At 40.0% G+C, this 20831-nt stretch overlaps 1 protein-coding gene across 1 annotated transcript in view; it reads left to right on the forward strand.

Moving 5' to 3' along the window:
* Positions 1 to 20831, forward strand: part of Pdfr (Pigment-dispersing factor receptor) — a 291502-nt gene that overhangs the window by 100472 nt on the left and 170199 nt on the right. Inside the window, exon 3 of the mRNA XM_071595271.1 lies at positions 3184 to 3291. Within this exon, the coding sequence (XP_071451372.1) occupies positions 3184 to 3291 (108 nt within the window). The remainder of the gene's footprint in view (positions 1 to 3183; positions 3292 to 20831) is intronic.

Consider the following 20831-nt stretch of genomic DNA (forward strand, 5'->3'; position numbering starts at 1 on the left):
TATGGGTCCCATTATTTCATCCCAGGTAGCCTGTTACAGTTTTTCATGTGGTGGTATTTTGTTGTCTTTCTTGCTACAAGCAGCTCCAGTTGTTAAGTGGACATGTATTTCATATTTGGATACTGTAAGTCATGTGCTCTTAATAAAAGTTTTCTTTAATCTTTGAAATATTTTTCGCATTTACTGGCAACTTTGAATTAAGAGATGCTTAATTTTGACGTTGAATGCCCAGTGTCGAAATACTCCCGGCAATGCACCCTGTCAGTGGCTTACGAGGGCGCCACTATGTATGAGCACGTGCGGATGTACACCCTCCACTTCATCCCTCTTCATCCCCTTGGCATCACTTCTCTTCATCGTGGGGTTGCAGTTTCTCCTCAAACGCACGAGATAACGAGGAAGCATCGACTCTCAGAGGAGACTCCCTTTTCCTCCGGCTCCTAAACTGAGCCCCGTAATTAAGGTCGTAGACGCCTTAAACTTGTCCCGTGACCCGCGCTGACACACGCCCTCGCAGTCTCATGCACACGTGAAGCGAACTTCACCCCTGGAAGTGCAATCCGATCACGAAATGTCGTCCTCCTTCCTCACACGAACCAAAACCCCTTCAGCTCACATAGAATATTCTAGCCCACACTCTGGTCCCACATAAAGTGCAAAACTAGTTAAAAGTAATTGAAAGGTGGCAATATAGCTCTTGTAGCAGTTTTCAATACTTTCATATCACAGGTCCTCAACACACTCACACACAAACACTATTTCCTCAAATTATTCATTTCTAAGAAAGACACCCTGGGCCGAGCTTCAACTAACAACTATCACGGCAACATTAGGGCATACAAGTATAACATTAAAGTTTCCCGGCTACGACCTCGCGTGACTGAAATTGACTATCAGATAGTAAGTATTTCTTAAAAACTACAAATTTTATAGGGTATTATGATTAAAGAATAATAATTATGTTGTTGAACTTTAGTAATCCTAGTTATTTATGCTTTGAAGGGGGTTTACCTTGATTCATAATCATGCATCATCGTCGTTTGCTTGGTTATATTAATGGTTGTATTTCTAACTGATAATTTAGCATATTTTTTAAATCTTAACATTAAATTTGACTTACTTAATGCACTGGGGCCATGTTAGTCTACAATAAACAAACGATTTTAACAAATGTGTTAAAATAAATATTAAAATAAACGATAAGCTGTTTGAAAACGAAAGGGAAAGTAATGATTATTTATCATAATCATTCTTTAAATTTGTACAGTTACATTTATCAATTCCAAATGTTTGCCTATTTTTCCAATTAATTAAAACATCATATGTATGAGCTCTCTATTTGCAATGTCCCCTGGCACTAATTATGGTGAGTCATATTAAATTATATTATCTGAAAAACGTAGAATTTAATCCGTCATTGTACTGTAATTGCATTGAATTTTAATATTTTTGGCACAGAAGTACTAAATATATTTGACACTCCTAATAATGACCTCGGTATATGCCAATGATTATTGTTTTCTGTTGGCGTTTTACTGTATTGTTCTAATTTTCGGAACCTTTTGCAGGAGGAGAAAGTTATTGACATTAATCTGGTATTATATATCTCTGAGGTGGCTCCATGTTCTCCTTTTTCAATTTACTTATTTATTTTTCAAAGTAGGACCAGGTATTTTTAAGAAGTTAATAATGATGCAACATACATTAATTGATAAGAAAGACGAATAATATGGTGGGTTTTAACTGATATCGCATTAAAAAATATTTAGGCTTACCTGGAAATCAGATCACGGGTATTTGAAGATATTTAGTTCGCCATGCCTTTGTAGTGTTCAGCAGTAGAGTTCCATTATTTTATGAATGCCTTTTTTTAACATATACCTCCGCTCCTTTCATCCAGGATACATCTTTGCAAAACTAAGTGGGGTGGCAGGCCAAGTATTTTAAAGAACCTGTGATAATTTCTGCTTTGATACCGATTCTTTTTTAAAAGATGTGCTGAATATTTTACATTATAATTAGCATAATTTTAAAATCTTACATGTTTGAAGATTCCCTGCCGTGAAATGCAGTCATTATATATCCATAAGGTTTGCTCAAATGAATGCATTTTCAGCTAATAAACTTTCAATTAAATGCAGCCCGGTGGACAGTGTACATAAAAATAAAGGAATGATAAAAAAAATTTGATCAGGCACGACATCTGAAATACTTGAGTTTTTTGTTTTTATGGTGAATGAGTGCAGGGAATATTTTTGTGAGCATATTTCTGCCGAGGTTTAATGTTTAAAATTTAATTCCCGCTCAAAATTTCAAAGAGTAGTATTTTCCGCCTCAGTTATTCACGGAATTTATAAATGATCCTTATTCAATTATGCGTTTATCATTGATAATTACTAATTAAGGTGAAAACCATAAATTGCATTAAATATTCTCTGAGGGATTTTCCTTCCAAATTATAGGTGAATTTTATTGGTTTTGCTAAATAGTTTTTATGATCACACCTCCGACGAGTGTGTTTCTTTCTTTGTTTTAACGATTTATTTTGGTTAATGGAATTTTTTGAGTGGTTATAAAAATGGACGTGTGGGTATCTGCAAACAATTGGATTACGATCCTTCCTTTGTTCGACCCATGCAATGAACCCTTTCATCAGCGTAGGTTTAAACTACTCATTGTGCCTTAATACTTTGATTCACTTTAATATTCCCGGTATATACTTTAAGAAAACTTCAGGCGTTTGCCTGAAGACTTAGCCTTATGACTTTTAGTTCAAGAAAGACGACGGCACATCGGGAAATCTGCAGATAGCCGTCGCGGTGGAACAATCGCCAAGACTTCATTTTAAGGTCATGCTATCGATGTATATAAATGATGCTTTTGGTCACATTATGATCTTCGTTGATCTCAGTTCTCCTAGCATACCAATCGTAATAAAATACGCTTTCATTTAAATAACGTGAGAGTACATGCTATTCGAAATTATAAAAACATTTTGGCTTGAAATACAATTATAAGGAACTTCATTGCTGGCAGAGGTGGGAGCTCGCATGTCTCAAAAATTGAACCCCGACCCTCCGAGTCGTCATCCTTTTAACCCCTCCCCACCCTCCTCCACCCCCTGTTGATTGATTTTGGTTTTAATGAACGTTTTCATTTCCTTCGCCTCTTTTCGATCCCCAGACGTATATTGCCAGTGGGCGTGGGATACCGTCCTGTGCTGGCCACCAACCCGTGCCGGACTCACCGCAAGGCAGCGCTGCCCTCGCTACAAGGGAATCGACCCGACCAGTGAGTATTCAATGCAGATTATGCTGTTTATGTGGAAGGATGAATTTTCGGTAGCCATGCCGGGAATCACACCTTTCATTCCCGATTACTTTCTGTCGCGGTTTACATCTATAATCTCTCCGCCCTGGGTGTAAGCATAACTCTCTTCGATTGGTAGCCTCTGATATAATCAAGTGTGACGTTATCAATGTTTCGCACAATATTGAGTCCCTCTGGAAATTTTGACTTGTAACTATGGCGTCTTTTAAAACCAGTGTGAGAAAACATTGTTGAAACAGAGCAACGAGGTATTGATCGGGGTATTGTTTTCTATAGAAAATCGTCTGCATCGATGCTAGCTTGATTTCATTAATGGCTGGTAAATTGCCGTGGTCATCCTACCTAGACGGACTTAATCAGTAGAAAATATTTATAGTTCGGGCTATAGTTAGTTAACAACTCAGGCTGAGCGAACTTAAAATATAATTTTTAAACGAGTACCGAACTTTTAACGGAAACCGGTCGTAAACTCATTCTATTTTATAAAAATTTCCCCTGCCTGAAAATATACCATACCATATAAAATCTCCGCCAAAAATATATATGGAGAAGGAAGACTTTCGGCCCTTGAACTTATGAAGCTATCGTAATGCAGGGGTGCCCTTTCTCCCGAAGATCTAGGACGGGCATAGGTAGTGCGGGTCGTCAGAGAATGCAGCAAAAAGAGTCAACGGGAAGGGAGGGGATAGAAAGGGAGGACATTGGGACAGAAACTGATGATTTGGGTCAGGCTAGAAACAAAATGAGTTTGTGTGTCGGAAGCGACGATTGATGGGAAGGCGGGAGTTTCGGAGGGGGAGGGAGAGGGAGGGAGAGAATGGGTCAACGAAACCCGGCGGAGTCGCTGGCGGTTGGAAGAGAAGAAAATGAGGCGAAGTACTCGTTAGAAAGGATGGAGGAGGAAGAGTGTGATAGGAAGGGGAGCACTTAGTTATCTGAACTTCGGGATAGTCCGTGTTTGCTACTGAGGAGTGCAATCCCGTGCAGTTTAAGGTATTGGTGCTCTAGCAAAATTACTTTCTCACGCGAACTTATCACTTTTACCCGGCACCTTTCCTCTTAAATTTGACATAGAGGCTTCTTAGAGAGAACGAAGATGAATTTTGCACCATGTGTGCCACCGTAGCTCCCTCAATATAAGTCAGGTAAAATTGCTCCTATGATTCCAAAAATACTTATCCTGGTAATGCCCGCTTCCACGCGGCGGCGGAAATCGGGCAGAGATGAAGGCGACGCGAGACAGTGGAGGGAAAGATCCAGATGGGAAGTTAGGGTCCCCTTTCTTTATCTCCTGAGAAACCCCTAGGGAAGAGAAGCGTTTTCCATTGGTGGGGTTGTTGCCCCAATTCAATTGAAGGCCGTAGCGGATTCGTTCCGGAGCGGAAGGTCGGAGGGGAGATTAGAAGGGGAGGAGGGGTGGGATGAATGGCGGAATGGGAGGCTGCTGAAGATCAGCGAAGGGAACGCCTTCGAAGTGCGCCGCGGGAATCGAATTGGCCAGTGTTGGAACAATTCTCGAGGCAGTGAATTCAGGACTTCTCCGATTCTTCCATGGATCTCCCTAAGTGACGGCGAAAAGGGGAGCAGAGACGATTCTGGAGAGGATGTGAGGGCAAGGCTCTTGAACGCGTCGCAAAACATTGGATTTTCTTCCCTTTCAACGGGGGAGACTTTTTTAAATTACCTCCACTAAAATCAATAGCATTTTTGGCCTTTTATTTAAACGTTTTGTAGTCCTGCAACAGAGTTTCAAATTTTTTCAATTGGAATAGTCGGAAAATGTTGACAAACATTAACTGTTAATATCTTTAAACTGAAATGAATTTAAATGAATTGCTGATTTGATCGAAAGGCATTAGGTCAGTGAAATATGCCCCTCTAATTTTCCAGGGAATGGATTTAATTAAATGATAAAATTATTATATTACTTAATACTATTGGCACCTTTCCTTTTTAACAATCCTTGAAGGAAGCCTGGTTTTTGGTTTTGCCGATAAATGGCTCATATTTGCACATTTTTCCTGTACTTACTTCTGCTACAGCTTCCTACTACTTGTACACATGTACCCGCGCTATCTGTCTCCTTTTATGCTACCGCGTTAATAAATATTTATTCTGTGCGGGGCACATACAGTTTTCCATACCTGCTCTTCCATTCCACAGACTTCCAATCATCTGCAATGCCCTATTTCTTCTGAGGTGCTTCAGAGGAGGGAATCGCGCGTGGCATCCTACGCGAGTTATCTGCAGATTTAATTCTGCATTACACATATCTCAATTTTACGTCGAAGGTTTGTTGGCTTAGGAAGCTTTCTTTGTCTATCGGCTTACTTTTTCAAGATTATAAAAATAAAATTATATTGCTTTCTTCTTTCACTGAACTTATTCTTTGATCAATTCTTTAAAATTCGCCTATGAGACAAGCTCGCTAGACAGCCTCAGTTTGATATAAATAAAATCTTGAATTGCCTGAAAATGAAATACTGAATTTTGTCAAGTGTGTTTAATTTTAATATTCTGATATCAGGCCAGTGTACGTCATAAAATACAATATTTCCGGATAAAATCGTCGTGTCATATGAAAATTAGCGGTTCCTTTGTTCTAAATATCCCCTCTCTTTGAGCCATGTGGTTTTATTTGGCTCTCAGCGGCTGGTGACATTTTCATCATTGACCGCTTCCACTCTCTGCCCGTTACCATTTGCAATAGGGATTACACGATGACGTAGTTGCGTAAACAAAACTTACGAAATATTAAAATTCAATTAAAATTGATAAATGTCAATGTGAAAAGAATTGCTGCGGGAATAATTTCTAAATAATACTGATACCACTGGATTAGCTTCTTCAAATAATTTTCAATGTCGCTCCCTTCGCTGCATAATGCATGCTCCACAGATAAGTGAGCATAAATAACGATGCGGAAAATAACACAGGTTTCCTTGTTCAATATCAATGTCATACTTATCCTTTGTCCTGAAAATTCTGTGTATGTTACCTGTTGCCGACGTCTGTGTTACCTGCTGGCAATCTAAATTTTCCTCAGCGGTTGAATGCATTCTACGAGATGGCATGCCACATTCTACGCCTCAAATTTCACATGCTGACGAGAAAAAATGCTTCTTCTCCGTATTCAACGCCCTTCTTTGATCATTACTTCATTTGGGAATAGTTTCAGAGGTCGGGATGATTTTTGGGCTTTGGATGCTAAGGGCATCGAAGTCGTAGTGCACCACTCGAAGCTTATTTTTAAAACTTATTTTATCCTTTATCTTTGAACGTAAGTAAAAACTGAGGAATCGATAAAAATATTTAAATTAGCTAATTTGATTATGATAGCTATTCAACAACTCCTGTTTGTTCCAAAAACAAAATTGGGTTTCTACCTCTTCCGAAGTTATCACCTAGGATGTGTGGGATGTTGAGGGAGACCTAGGATAGGCTCCCGTCAGCTCTTTGCATTTAGAGCTCGCTATTTCTAACACTCCATCAAGGCGCGTCTCGCACCCGATGAACTCTGTGAGTTTGGTAACGGCATGCGATTATGGTTATTCGATTCGATTATAGCGATTATGGTGAATTCGATGACTTTACATGCTTGTCGGAGGGATAGTGTCAAATTTAGGATGAGAACTAATTAACCGAGAAAATTAGGATGCGTAGGCGGCATTGCTGTGGATGTATCTCATAACTGAGCGAGTGGATTGAATGTCCGCTCAGATGAATACGGTCTTCAGACACCGCCATGTTCTCCAACTGTCCGGAAATCACGCATTGAAAATACAATAAAACCCTGATATAATCACATTTGTCGATGCAGAAGGATTAATTGAATGTGCGACATGATTATGCTGGAGCAATTGGGATCTTCGAGTTCAAAGTAATTGACGAATTCAGGGCATTAATGAGCAAATCAACCAAGTCCACAACGAAATGGTGCAATCCTACTCTGTTCTGAGCCTCCGCGGCGACTCAATCGAAAGCGAAATTTCGTGAAATAATGCAATATTTGCTCTTCGGCATTTTAAGCAGGGTTTTCCGTTGTAATCCCACTCATCCGGCGCCCAAAATGGAAATAAAATCAACCTCCCCACTCTCCGAATTCTTTCACTCTGAGATGCGGAAAATTTCCGCACCGAGACGACCTCGTTGATTTGAATAATTTGCAACACTTGGGTCGTCTCAATTAGTTAGTATTCCTGCATTAATACGTAAAAGCTTTGAGTTTGGCGTCGAGATCGGATGAGGAGAATTGAATGGGTCGCAAGAATCCGAAATGAGGGCGAGTGGGGGTGCGGGCGGGGATCGGCCCCGGGTGGACCAGACCGGGAGTGTGCTTTTCAGGGGAGGGGGGTCGCTTTCCCCCCCCCCCCTTGCCCCCGCTCCCTCTCAACTCTCAAAATGCACAGGCCGAGGATGCAGCTGCTCCCTGTTTCCCGAGCTCCAGCAACGCTTCTCCTGTGTCCGAGGAAACACCCGAATTGATCGAAAGGATCCGAAGAATTAGTTACGCCGTATCAAACGTATGAACTGCTCACTGAGTGATCCAGGGTCAAATGGAATACGGGAAAAAGGGTAGCGGGTAATGGTCAACCGCGTCATGATCTTTTCGTCTCAGTCGGTACCACTCGGGCTCGCCTTCTTGGGCCGAGAATCTAGACGAGTGTTCAAATGCATTCTTTTCGTGGGGTTCATTCAAATATTCTCACTAAAAATTAAATTAAATGATTTATTCTAATCCGTCCTGCTGTACAGAATGATTAAATTTATCATTTGAATATATAGTCTTTAGCGAATACCTTAATATTGCATAGAGTAGTGAGAAATGTTTAAACTAGTTGGAGGTGGAGTGCCACGCGCAGAATTTATGCCATTGAGACGATTAAATCAGATGAGAAAAATATGCGTGAGATTAATATGCGGCGTCACAATATCTGAGGTAGCATAATAGCTGGATAATAAAGTATATGAGATACGATGTACGATATCGTTTAGAATAGATATATTATATAATAGAGAAAACAGCTGCAGTCAAAGACTTATAAGGCACTATCTTTAAGGTCTTTGAAACTTGAAGGTAGCAGTACTGTGAAAATATACCGATATGTCACTTCATAAATTTAAATTTCACAAAAAAACACGGTAGTAATTCAGAGAGGTAGCGATCATTCGACATGTAAAAATGAAATCTGCTCGGAAAATAAATAAGTCTCCTGCATGCTTTTTTGCAAGGTCCACTGTGGTGGTACACAAAGTCGAAAAAATCTTTACACGCGGAGGCACGTCTTTCTGCTCAGACTACTCGGAGCAGACTGGCGACCAGCTGCGGTGAAAAGGCCCTACCAATCTTACGACCGGTTTTACTGCGCTGCCATGGATAGTCACAATAAATTCATGCCCATTTCCTTCAGAATAGACACGTATTTACACCTCCAGGATACCCATGCATATCGACGAGGATATCCAGCGCTTAATTCATTGGTGCAGCCTGAAGGATATTTGTTATCCCGCCTTGACAATAGTAGGCACAATGTGATTATTAAAATGTGCTCATTTTTGATTTTGCTCTGTTTTGGAGATGAATTGATTTAAGATTTTATGGGATATTTTGGAGATTAGATGCGACTATTCAAAAATATGTCCACCAGATTATACGAAAGACTTCGTCTTTAGATTTACATAATATACTTCTTTTCATCTTAAACTACAAAAAAATATTTTCTTTCACATTGAAAGTGTTATTCAATAGAAAAATTATTGTATGTATTACTGTAGAGTTGAGAGGAACGAACTAATAAAAAAATATTAAAATTATCATTCCGTGAACTTGACCAAGAACACATTACATATTTTCAGTGCTATTGATCCAGCGAAAAATAATTACCTTATTTATTGTTTTTTTGAGGATACCCTTTCATTTTATTGTTTCTCTCTCTTCATATATATTTTTTCGTTATCACTGCTTCAACAATATTCCTCAAAGATAGAAAATATGGTATGAATTCTTATTGTGTAATTCATCGTTTAAGGTAGGTTTGGGTGGGCACAGAATGAATTCGCCTACATTTCTTTATCTCTCCATAAACACAACCTGACTCTCCGAGCAAAAACAGATCTTTTTCGATTTCCCATACGGTCTATCTCCATTTATTCCATCCAATGTGTCTATTTAATTCATCCCCTATTTCGATTGTCTAATCTCCTCCCCTAGATGCATTTCATCGTCAATGAGAGCGCTCTATGTCCGCCTTTCCTGCCATCTTTAGATTCATTCCTAGAACGATATCTTCTCCCCAATCATATCAAGTACTCTGGTACACTTATCATCTCGCTTCAACGACTAAGTTTCCACGCAATAAAATATCACGGTTTATGTCAAAGTATTCAATATTTTTTTTGTTAACATCCTTCCTCAACTTTCATCTCAAAAACTACCTCCATTATGTAAAAGATCGTTCGCCTGATGCAAATCATCTATTTATGCCCAAAATATTTCGTCTAGTTAGTTCCAGATAATTTCGAGATTGATTAGTTGCTCCACCACGACAAATTTTAGATCTCTTTCTTTTTAATGCATAGACTAGGCTGACTGGCTAACTAATTATTGATAATCCAGAAACCTAACTAATTTAACGTACATATTCTTCTTCAACTTCCATTTCTGTTTCCAGTTCTTTTCGTGCCACTCGAACAATTTGCTCCAAAAAATATTGAAAATCTGGTGTGTTAATGGGCAACCCCATTTGAGTCCTCTTAACAACAGTTGTCGATGCCGTCCCTCCATCCACCACACGCACCCGTAAGTCTGGCACATCAGGAGGTGACGGAAAAGTCACCGCCTCATCCTCAATCTAACGCTCTCTTCCGCATTCATTCATTCTTTACGTATTTTACTCTATCAAACGCCTTCTCGTAACCTACGACGCATATATATATATATATATATATATATATATATATATATATATATATATATATATATACACACACACACACACATATATATATATATATATATATATATATATATATATATATATATATATGTATATATATATATATAGATTGTATTCTATGTTCCTCTCTTATTAGAGACTTCCTTTCTTCTTCGCCCCACGAATACCCTTGCAATCTCTGAATCCAAATAGATTATCACCTAATTCAGCAATTACCATCCTCTCCATTCTGCCCCGGGTGTGCCATTTTACCTGCGTCGAATATCAACCTTATTTTTCTATAGCGCTCACACGCCACTGCTATTTTTCTTCCCAGAATGGGAACAAACACTGATCGGACGTAGCCTCCCGGTCAAATTACTTCCTCATGAATGATGCATTTAAATTCCTCCTCCAATGTTTTTCTTGAAAATTAAGTTGTTCCGTGGGAATGATTACCTTGTTTGTTTTAATTTTCTTTCATGGCTTCTCTATCTTTCAATGTCATCACCCTGGTCCTAAGGTCTCATAACCCTGGAGGCCATCTACTCCAATGATATTTCTGTGCATAAAGTCATTGCACTCTGTTCTATGTGCACTACGCATCTTCCGGCCGTTTTGTTCAACATTGTTGCTACCCCTCGCTATACCTCGTTCTATAATACTCTATAGCTATCTCTGCAATAATCCCCGCAATTCTTTCATCAAACTCACACTGCTATAATATACAAAATCGGTCCCTAAGGTAATAGTTATTATTTTTTCCCGGAAGGAAGGCTTGCTTTGCAATTAGAATTACACTAAAAAGAGTGAAAAGTGATGAATTTTTGGAAAATGAGCACTCCCCTCACGAACTCCTACTTTTTCGGGAACACAGACATTGAATGCGTAGACCCAATTAAATACTTTGGTGTTTCCCTCACTCACGGTCTCTCCTGGTTGAAACATGTACGAGGAATTTGTGCACTAGCGAACAAAAAATTAGGATTTATTAGAAGAGTATGATGGTAAATATGATGGAAAGATCAAAGAGAAATGTTATCTTTCGCTGGTTAGGCCTCATTTGAATGTGCTGCAAGTATATGGCATCCTCACGAAGTACGAAGGAATAATTACCGCATTGAATCACGTGTAGCGTAATGGAGCTGTGAATCGTGAATCGTTGTTTTGATGAACTTAGTAGCGTATCCAAAATATTAGAACAGCTAGGCTGCGAATCACTTACAGAGCAAAGGTTATATTACAGATTTAATCTCTTGCAATAAATTGGAAGGACGTCTCTTTAGCAGTGATGTTGGAGTTGTATCATTACTTCATCGTTCCACGGTAGGGGAGGTAATGTTAATAAAGTTAGAGAGATTAAGTGTAGGACAGTTGGATTTAAGATGTCATTTTTTCTACGTGCGAAAAGGGATCAGAATAACTTCGTCCGACCACGGTAGGGTCATATCCGGGTCAAAAATAATCTGGTGTGCATTCGCCCCCGGCCACACACCCTAGCGGTGACTTGCTGGGTATAAAAATATAAAACATAATTTAAAAAGAGACATTGCTGTAAATTAATATATGAATCGGCGAAAATGGAAAATGTTTGAACTTACACTTGGGTAAATGAACTGAGGTACGTGCATCCTCGCAATGTATAATTTGTCTCATTACACTAATTTATTTGTTACTAATTCGTAAGTGCCCGATCAGGCAGTAAAAATAGCTTTCTTAAGACAACGAAACAAAATCTATAACTGGAGAAATTAATTTCGGTGGGCATGTATTTTGACTGTGGCCCCTGTTATTACAAATATAATTTTCCTAATAACTTGGCATTTTAGATTGTTACCTGAAATAAAAACTATTACCCGAAAATGTTTCTGCTTACCTCTTCATAATTCAGTAAATAATACTGTTGCTTAGAAAATTTACCGATATTTACCTTTTATTTGACGAATATCACACCATTTTATACCTTTCGTCGTGGGAATTCTTTACGTTATCTTGGAGCGCTTCTCGGCCAAAGGTAAGCACTTCTCAAACGTGACGCCAAGAGATTAGGGAGAGTACTCAGGACATTGATTCCGTGATGATTATCGATATATAGCCATAGCCTCGTGATGGAAACTCGTGTGACCCAATTCCTAGAAAAGTATTTGGTTTTATGATAACGTATGATCAAGTAAAAGATCGGTAATGATATAAGTTTTTGCATTGCAACATAAATCTTCATTGAATTTCTATATTTAAAGAAGTTTTAAAGCTAAAGGAACTTGACAATCATGGAGCATTACATTTTTCAGAATATTCTTTTTGTTAAAGTAATAAATGTTAATTATACCTAAATAATCTTTTCAATGCAGCTAGAATATTCAAGTTAATATAATTTCCATTTTTCCGACAGTAATTTCGTTATAAATTCCTTCAATACTATCCGAAATTTGACAGGAGGAAGATTTATCGCCAGCTACGAGTTAATTTGGAACTAGAAAACATTTATGACTTTATACCTCCACACAGATAATTTGGACGCTCTATGCCTCTACACAGATAATTTGAATCGTTCAGAGACACATTGAAAATATTTTTATTGAAGACGTTTTTGAAAACTCTCAAAACATTCATAATTCAGTTAAAAGAGTTTCTCACTCTATTTCAAATTTCAAAGAGTGTCCGTATATATATGCTCATCTATGGAGATCTCTGCTCACTTATCAAATCTTAAACCCTCAGAAAACGCTTCTATTACGTCCTTTAATCCGTAGGAGCAACACCAAGCTTTTCATATTTGTAATAAATATAAAAAATATCAGTTATGGATATGAAAGTCTTTTCAAAAACTTCCTGAACCTTTTCATTCCAAAAAAATACGTCTTTAGCAAATTATTAGTCAGGATTCTCTTCAAAGTAGTCTCCACCCCAAGGCGTACCCCTATTCTATTTAGCAGATGCAGCAAGCAGAAAGTACTATCAGTTAGAATAGCAAATCGGTGCCCAAAATTACAGATCAGTTGGGAAAAATACTAGTTTAGCCAGATAAAATCCATGAGCTACGGAAGAAATATATAGTAGAACCGTATGTTTAAGAACTTAGGCCAATAGGCTTAAAAATAGGGAGAGAATATGACGTTGGTGAGGATATCTTAGGTCCAGGCATACTCAACGATAAGATAGGGAGGGCATTAAGAGAGATGAAATCATATAAAGCCGTGGGGGCGGATAGCATTCCTGCGGAACTACTAAAAGGTTTAGGAAAATGCGGTGGGAAGAGGCTATATGGACTGATTCGTAGTATCTATGAGGAAGGAATCTGGCCGGAAGACTTTGTAAGATGAGTGTTAGTTCCTATTCTGAAAAAGGTAAAGGCTGCATCATTTAAGGACTACAGGACAATAAGTTTGATATCCCGCGCAGCTAAAGTTGTTCTCAGTATCATCAAGAAAAGGATAGAGAGTAGGGCAAATGAGTACTTAGAGGACGATCAGTTGGGGTTTAGGAAGGGGAAAGGTACGCGTGATGCCATTGCAGTAATGAGATTATTAATCGAGAGGAATATAGAATACAATCAGGGCGTATTTCTCTGTTTCATAGATGTGGAAAACCCCTGAATGCAGGAAATGAGAGGATGATGCGGGAGTAAATTGGGGAAAACTAATGAGTGTATTGCAGAAAATAGGAGTAGGTTGGAGAGAAAGAAGACTAATCCGCGACCAGTACATTTCTCAGACTGCTCAGGTGAGAATGGGGAACGGAGAGTCCGGATGGGCAGTGTTAGGTAGAGGAGTGATGAGGGGTGGTCATTATCATCTGTGCTTTTTAAAGCATATTTATGTGGAAGAAATGGGTAGAGGCATGGGAAGAAATGAAGATACGAATGAAATCCGGTGGGGAATTCATGAAATGAGTTTGCAAAGATCCATCCTTAGTTTATCATCAGCTAATGGGGCGTAATTTCTTCTGATTGTATTGGAAAGTCAGTGAAATAGGATGAAGATAAATGTAAAAAATACAAAGCTTAAGCGGTTTTTGAAAAAGAGAAAGGTTAAGTTAAATATTAAATAGAAGGGAAAAAACCTGAGCTTGTGGAACATTTTACGTATCTTGGAGACTTTTTTATATGAGAAACTTTCAAAGACCCAAAGGCTAGTGCACTATTTGATGAAGATATTTTATAAATAAATTCATAGCTCGTAGATTTAGGCAAAAAATAAAATTTTGTTATAAATTTCAATATTAACCTAATATAATTATTTATTATCGTTTTTACAGTACCTTGAAAATAACGTTTTAATTCCTCGCATTGTCTTGAGCAAACACTGATTTGCGATAAGCTGCATTGTTTGCATATTGTGATCAAATCTTCAGAGTCATAGAGGGCCGCATTCTATGCCATTTTCGTCTTCCCTTCCAGCGGAATTGATCCTAGACATGTGCTCCTGTCAGATTTTAGTCGATTCGTGGGTGCTTTGCCTCTCAATCCGGACGCCCTCTCATGCCGATCAAGCTCACACTCATTCCACCTTCTCCTTGCACTATTTTTAAGAAATCGCCTTCAATCTTTCATTTCTCTCCGCTCTTGACGCATTCATTCTGGATTTATTCACTCCCTGAGACTACGCACACAATCCGTTAACCCCTTTCAGACACAGACCGCGATCGACCCTCCTGTTCGAGGAGATTCCGTTTCTCTCTTCAGTCGACGAACTTTATCGAAAAGTATTTTTGTTACACATTCAGATTACTGCAGGGTTTTAGTATAAACAAGTAGGTACTGTAATGATATTTTACTTAAGTATCAGACACGGTAAATCATGAATTATTGATTGGAATGGTTAGAGGAAGTGGACCCGTGAGTAACAGACTGCGAAAATTCGTGTCTTTGCGGATGATTGTGAAATATATTGAGCCATAAATTATAAAACTGATGATATATTACAACGGAATGATTTAAATAACTCTTAATAGTGGGTGATGAATATTATACTGAGCGTAAATTGTAAGAAAATGAAAATAATTAACTTTAATAAAACCAATTTCATATATATTAATAAATTGAGACAATAAATCATACCGGTAGTTAGTAGGTGTAAATATCAAGGAATCTTTTGCGAGTGACCATTTATTGAATAAACATTTGGAGAGAGGACAAATAAGACACAAAGAACGCTAAATTTTATCATTCGATTTTTATAGAAACAGCATAGAAACCAAAGAAAATGGTTATCTTTCCTGAGTAAGAACTATATTAAATTGTGGATGAAGTTAATGGGGCCCTCAACACAATCGATTGGAGAAAGCAATGGGAAGTGTGCAAAGGAAAGGCATGAGCGTCGCTTGGGGGTAAATGGGGAGGGGAAAGAGCGCACGAGATAGGATTGGACGATTGCGTGGGGAGGGGTTGAAGAGGAGAATGGGGGTTGGAAGGCCAGGGGAGGGCGTTTGTCGAATCGTTTTTCGTGGGAAATGAGGAGTTATGGGGAGACGCCAAAGGGGAAACAAAAGCTGGTCGTTGCAAAGACAGCGGAGGTCTCCATGCGTACAAACTGAAACGGCTCCCTCAAAAGGGGTGACCTTAACGAGCACTCCTCCCCAAATAAGGGCGTAAGGGATTGAAACGGACTACCTGGTCACGTTTTCAAACTTTTTCCTGCAAACTTCCGGAGCTTCAAGAAGAGGATGGCCAAACACCTTGACTAACTTATTTTTACTTCTTACGCTTTGACCTGGCTATTACCAGGATTACTTCAAATTCTTTAATGACTTTACTGTATTGAAATGTAATGAAATAATTGACTTTGTAATTCCACACACTTTATTTAAAAACACACGACCCAGGTTTCGACGTTGAACGTCATCATCAGGTCTGATGATGACGTTCAACGTCGAAACCTGGGTCGTGTGTTTTTAAATAAAGTGTGTGGAATTACAAAGTCAATTATTTCATTACATTTCAATATGTTATGCAAATTCCACAAAGTTACGCCTGAGACAACAAACAGACTTTACTGTATTTTTTATTCTAAATTTTAATTTTTTACTGCAACTGTAATTTACAAATATTGATTGGATTAATTGCACCTTGCCACCTGGCTGATTGCGAACTTGGTAATAATGAATATTTAATAAAATAAATTATGTTGTGCGTGAGAAGTGCATGAGGGGGTGCCATAGGATGGGAGAGAATGGGTAAGTTGAGACGGGAGGGAAGGAGTGATGATGACCGGGCGTTTTCAACATTTTGGTCCCAGTCCCAGCGTGGGTTTGTGGAAGGTGGAGGGTTTGGCGGAGAGTGGCTCGGCGAATTTTAATGTGTCGGATAATTTGGCGGTTAAAAGTGACGGAGGGACATTTTGGCAATATTTTTACAATGGTATTTTTGGTTGGTCAGAATTGGAGAGAAGAGGTCTTTAAGACTATGTCTGAGGGACCGAATTCCCGGGAAGTATGCTGTGTGGATGGAGAGGGTGTGCGAGTTAGTGTCTTGGAGAGATTTGGGCGGTTGATAGCGTCGGATTTTATTGCGAAGGGACCCAGGGTACCCGCGGCGGAGGAGAGCGCGGTGTAAAATATGACGGGATGTGTCCAGGGTTATTACAAATAAGGTGATCACGGGGGGGGGATGAGTACGAAAGACGGCTTTTAGTGCACGGTGGGTGGCACATAGCGTAGCGTTTCTTGTTAGTGGGTTTAATAAGGAGGGAGACGTGAACATTTTCATTAGTAAGGGAAACGTTGGCTTCAAAGAAAGTGATTTCTGAGGCAAAGTAAATGAAGGTGAAGGAAAGAGAAGAGAATGCATTGAGGGAGGAACTGAACGGTAAAAGTTGTAGGGACGTAAGGAGAGGAATTTCGCTAGACAAAGAGGCTTTCACAAGGAGGAGGGAGTTGATAACAGGGACGTTGAGTAAGGACATTAAGAAAATACTCGTACAAACTTTGATACGGAGCGTAGCTATGTACGGTGCGGAAACGTGGTCATTGAAGCAGGAGGATAGACGTAGACTGGACGCTTTTGAAATGTGGGTGTGGAGAAGAATGGAGATGGTGAAATGGACAGAGAAGAAAACAAATGAGGAAGTACTTGGTATGGTGGGCGAAGAGAGGGGTTTGTTGGGAGAAATCCTATGGAGGCAGGAAAAGTGGATGAAGGGGGTGTTGACTGGCAGTGAGATGTTGAAGACTGTAATTGAGGGGAGAATGTTGGGCAAACGAGGAAAGGGAAGGAACAGGATAGGGATGTTGGACGGGATGAAGGGAGGAAGGAAGTACTGCAGGAAGAAGAGGGACCTGATGTAGAGTAGGTTGCCGGCTTGTGTTTTGCTAGGAGTAATAAAATGTTTGTTTGGTAGTTGCGTCCATCCAAAAACCTACCTTAACCGGTTGATTACCTTAAAGTATATATATATATATATATATACACAAATAAAATGTTTAACTCTTATAAGGACACTGTCATTGTAGATTGTTTGACCTTCTCCGAGGACCTCTTCAAGTAAGACTGAAATTTTTCGGCGAGAGGTTAGGGGCCGGGGTAGGGAATGGAAAGGTGGAGGGAATCTTGGGTGGGGAATTAAAGATGGCGATTAAGGGTGGGAATTGTGAAAGAACGGAAAGCTAATATTTAGGCGGATTCACGAGTTTTTACCTCTATATTGGTGGCTGAATCGGGTAGGGATTCTAGGATGCTAAGTGCAAAACAATCGTCGAATGAAAGTTGGTGGGGATTTGTTTGTAAAGGGGTAGGAAGACAATAGATTGAGGAAGAATTGCAGGAGTAGAGGTGACTGTTCATTCGGATAGATAAGGGATTAATGCATTCGCCTATATAAAATGAAGGGCATTGTTTGCATGAAAAACGAAAGGTAATGTTTTTTGAGAAGCAATTAGCGTGGGAACGAGGTGTGGGGCAATTAGGGGATGTGGGAAGAGGGGAGCAGATCTGATAAGAATATATGTTTTACATCGGGGCGGTTGCAAGTAGGGGAATTATGAGGAAATTTATCTGGGGGTGGCGCCAAAGGGTTTGTGGATCTTTGAAGGTTTTTGAGATTGGCGGGTCGTCTGTATGCGAGAGATGGGCATTGGGGTAGTAAGTATGAGGTCGCGTAATTGTCATGTAAAATTGGAAACAGTTCTTTAAGGCAGGTTTTCAGTCTGTGTGATCCGGGGAAATAGGTGGTGCAAAGGTTGGGTCCCGCGTCAGATGTGGGCTTGTTTTTATGTGGTTTTTGTGTTCGGGTGGATCGGTGGATTTTATTTTGTAGGAGCTTTGATGTATACTAAGTGGTGAATTTGTTATTGTGAAGTGAGATAAATAATTATCGAGAGACTCAGAACTATGTGACCAAAGAATAAAAATGTCATCTAACTAGCGGACCAAGAAAAGAGGTTGGAAGGGTTACTGCGAAAGAAAAGTCTCTTCGAGATGGCCCATGAAGAGATTAGCATGTGTTGGTGTCATACTCGTTCCCACCGCTGTGCCTTTGGTCATGAAATCGGCATTTGATTCGTCTTTCAGTGTTAAATTCACCTCTTCCATTTCAGCCTACACCATCACCCTTATTGACACAGACACCTCACCTCACAATAGTAAATTCACCACTTCAGTACACATCAAAGCCACTAACAATAAGCAATGTCTACATTATACCAGCATTAATCCTCATCACACCAAGCGCTCAATTCCGAACTCTCTCTACCCACCGACACCGAATTTGCAACACCAGAGCCACTTTTAACAAAAATGCCTCCACAATGTACTACATGCACTCCAAAAACGCGGTTACCCAGAAAAGCTCCCTGAAGACCTTCATTTCCGACCTCAACACTTCATTCCCAGTGTCCTTCATTCCTACCGCTACCATCCCCTAAATCACCTCACTAGATATGAACACCCGAAGGTGGTCCCATAAGCACCCAGCCTGACCTAGAGATGGCGGTTGTTTTTGGAAAAATATCAGTGTATTAGAAAATATGCAATCTATCAAGCATATGTTTCAAGTTTAAAGACGCTACGTTGTTTAGTACTTACAGGGTCGCACCCAAAAGTGGTAGGACTGATTTTTTTACAAGAATTTTATTGACGATATACTTACATCGACTTAATGATCTTCAAAGTATGCTCCTTGAGCTGCTACACACTTAGTATAACGTTGCTCCCATTCCCCGTACGCCCGCTGGAAATTTTCTTTGGGGATGCCGTTGATGACCCTCGTCGAACCTCTTGAACGGCCTTTATCGAGTCAAAACGTCGTCCCTTGAGCTGTCTTTTCATCAGGGGGAAGAAAAAGAAGTCCGGTGGTGCCAGATTGGGAGAATAGGGCGGGTGCGGCAACGTGGCAACGCCGTATTTGGCCAGGAGCTGTCTGACGAGCGCGCCATGGCACGATTTTCGGCACCATCTTGGCGCACACCTTACGCATGGCCAAACCTGTGAAAAAATGCGTTAGACGTTGGATGCAGACGGACCCAACTGGTCTGCAATTTCTTCACTGGTTAAGCGTCGGTCTGTGTTCAGCAGTGTCCTCACTCTGTCCACATTCGTGTCGGTTCTTGCCGTCGACGGCCGTCCGGAGCGATGGTCGTCTTCAACGAGCTCCCTACCCTCTTTAAACAACTTGTGCCACTCAAATACTGTGGAACGGCTTAAGGCAGTGTCCCCATATACCTGCTTGATCATATCGAGGGTCTCAGTTGCCGTCTTCCCGAGTTTCGCACAAAAATTCACGGAATAGCGTTGCTCTAAATTCAGATTCATTTTGTTTTTCGACGCGGACAAAAAATTGCTTCACTAAAAACGGTGTCCTCACTCAACGACAGCCCGCAGGCGACTGAGGTTGGTGTCGGTCTGTTGCTAAGAGCCCCCTTCATCTTACTCTGCCAAGCAGACCCCCCTCCACCGCTCCGTTCGCGCCAGAGAAAATCAGTCCTACCACTTTTGGGTTGCTACCCTGTATTTGGCAACCATCAATAGTGAGCATTTTCAGTGAATTTCTGAAAATGGAGAAAATTGGTCATCGCGTTTTGATACAATACTTTTATTTGAAAGGCCTCCGCCCAACAAATATAAAAGCATAATCGGAATCTACAATGTGTGAGTCTGCTCCTGCGTTTAAAACAGTAAAATATTGTGCAGCAGAGTTTAAACGAGGCCGTACGAGCTGTCCAGACGAGCATTGCATTGGTCGACCAAATGAGGCGACGACTCCAGAGTGGCGAAGAAAATACTCTAATGGATACTGGATTATCGTCGGCTGAATGTGCGCGAGCTAGCAGACATGGCAGGAATTTTAAAAAGTGCGGTACATCGCATATTAATTGAAAATTTGGGCATGAGAAAGCTGTGTACAAGATGGATGCCGCGTTTTCTCTCTCACACTCGAGCAAAATCAGTGTCGTGAAGATGTTTCAATTGAGTGTTTAGCAAAGTTTCACTGCAACATGACAGAAAATTTGCACCGCTTCATGGCCATGGATAAAACATGGGTCCATTACTTCACACCCGAGACAGAAGAACAATCAAAGCAATTTATTCAATTGAGAGAACCGACTCCAAATAAGGCGAAGACCGTTCCATCT

Source organism: Hetaerina americana, unplaced genomic scaffold (assembly GCF_022747635.1).
Source record: "Hetaerina americana unplaced genomic scaffold, ioHetAmer1.1.p SCAF_7, whole genome shotgun sequence".
In the NCBI taxonomy this organism is placed as follows: domain Eukaryota; kingdom Metazoa; phylum Arthropoda; class Insecta; order Odonata; family Calopterygidae; genus Hetaerina; species Hetaerina americana.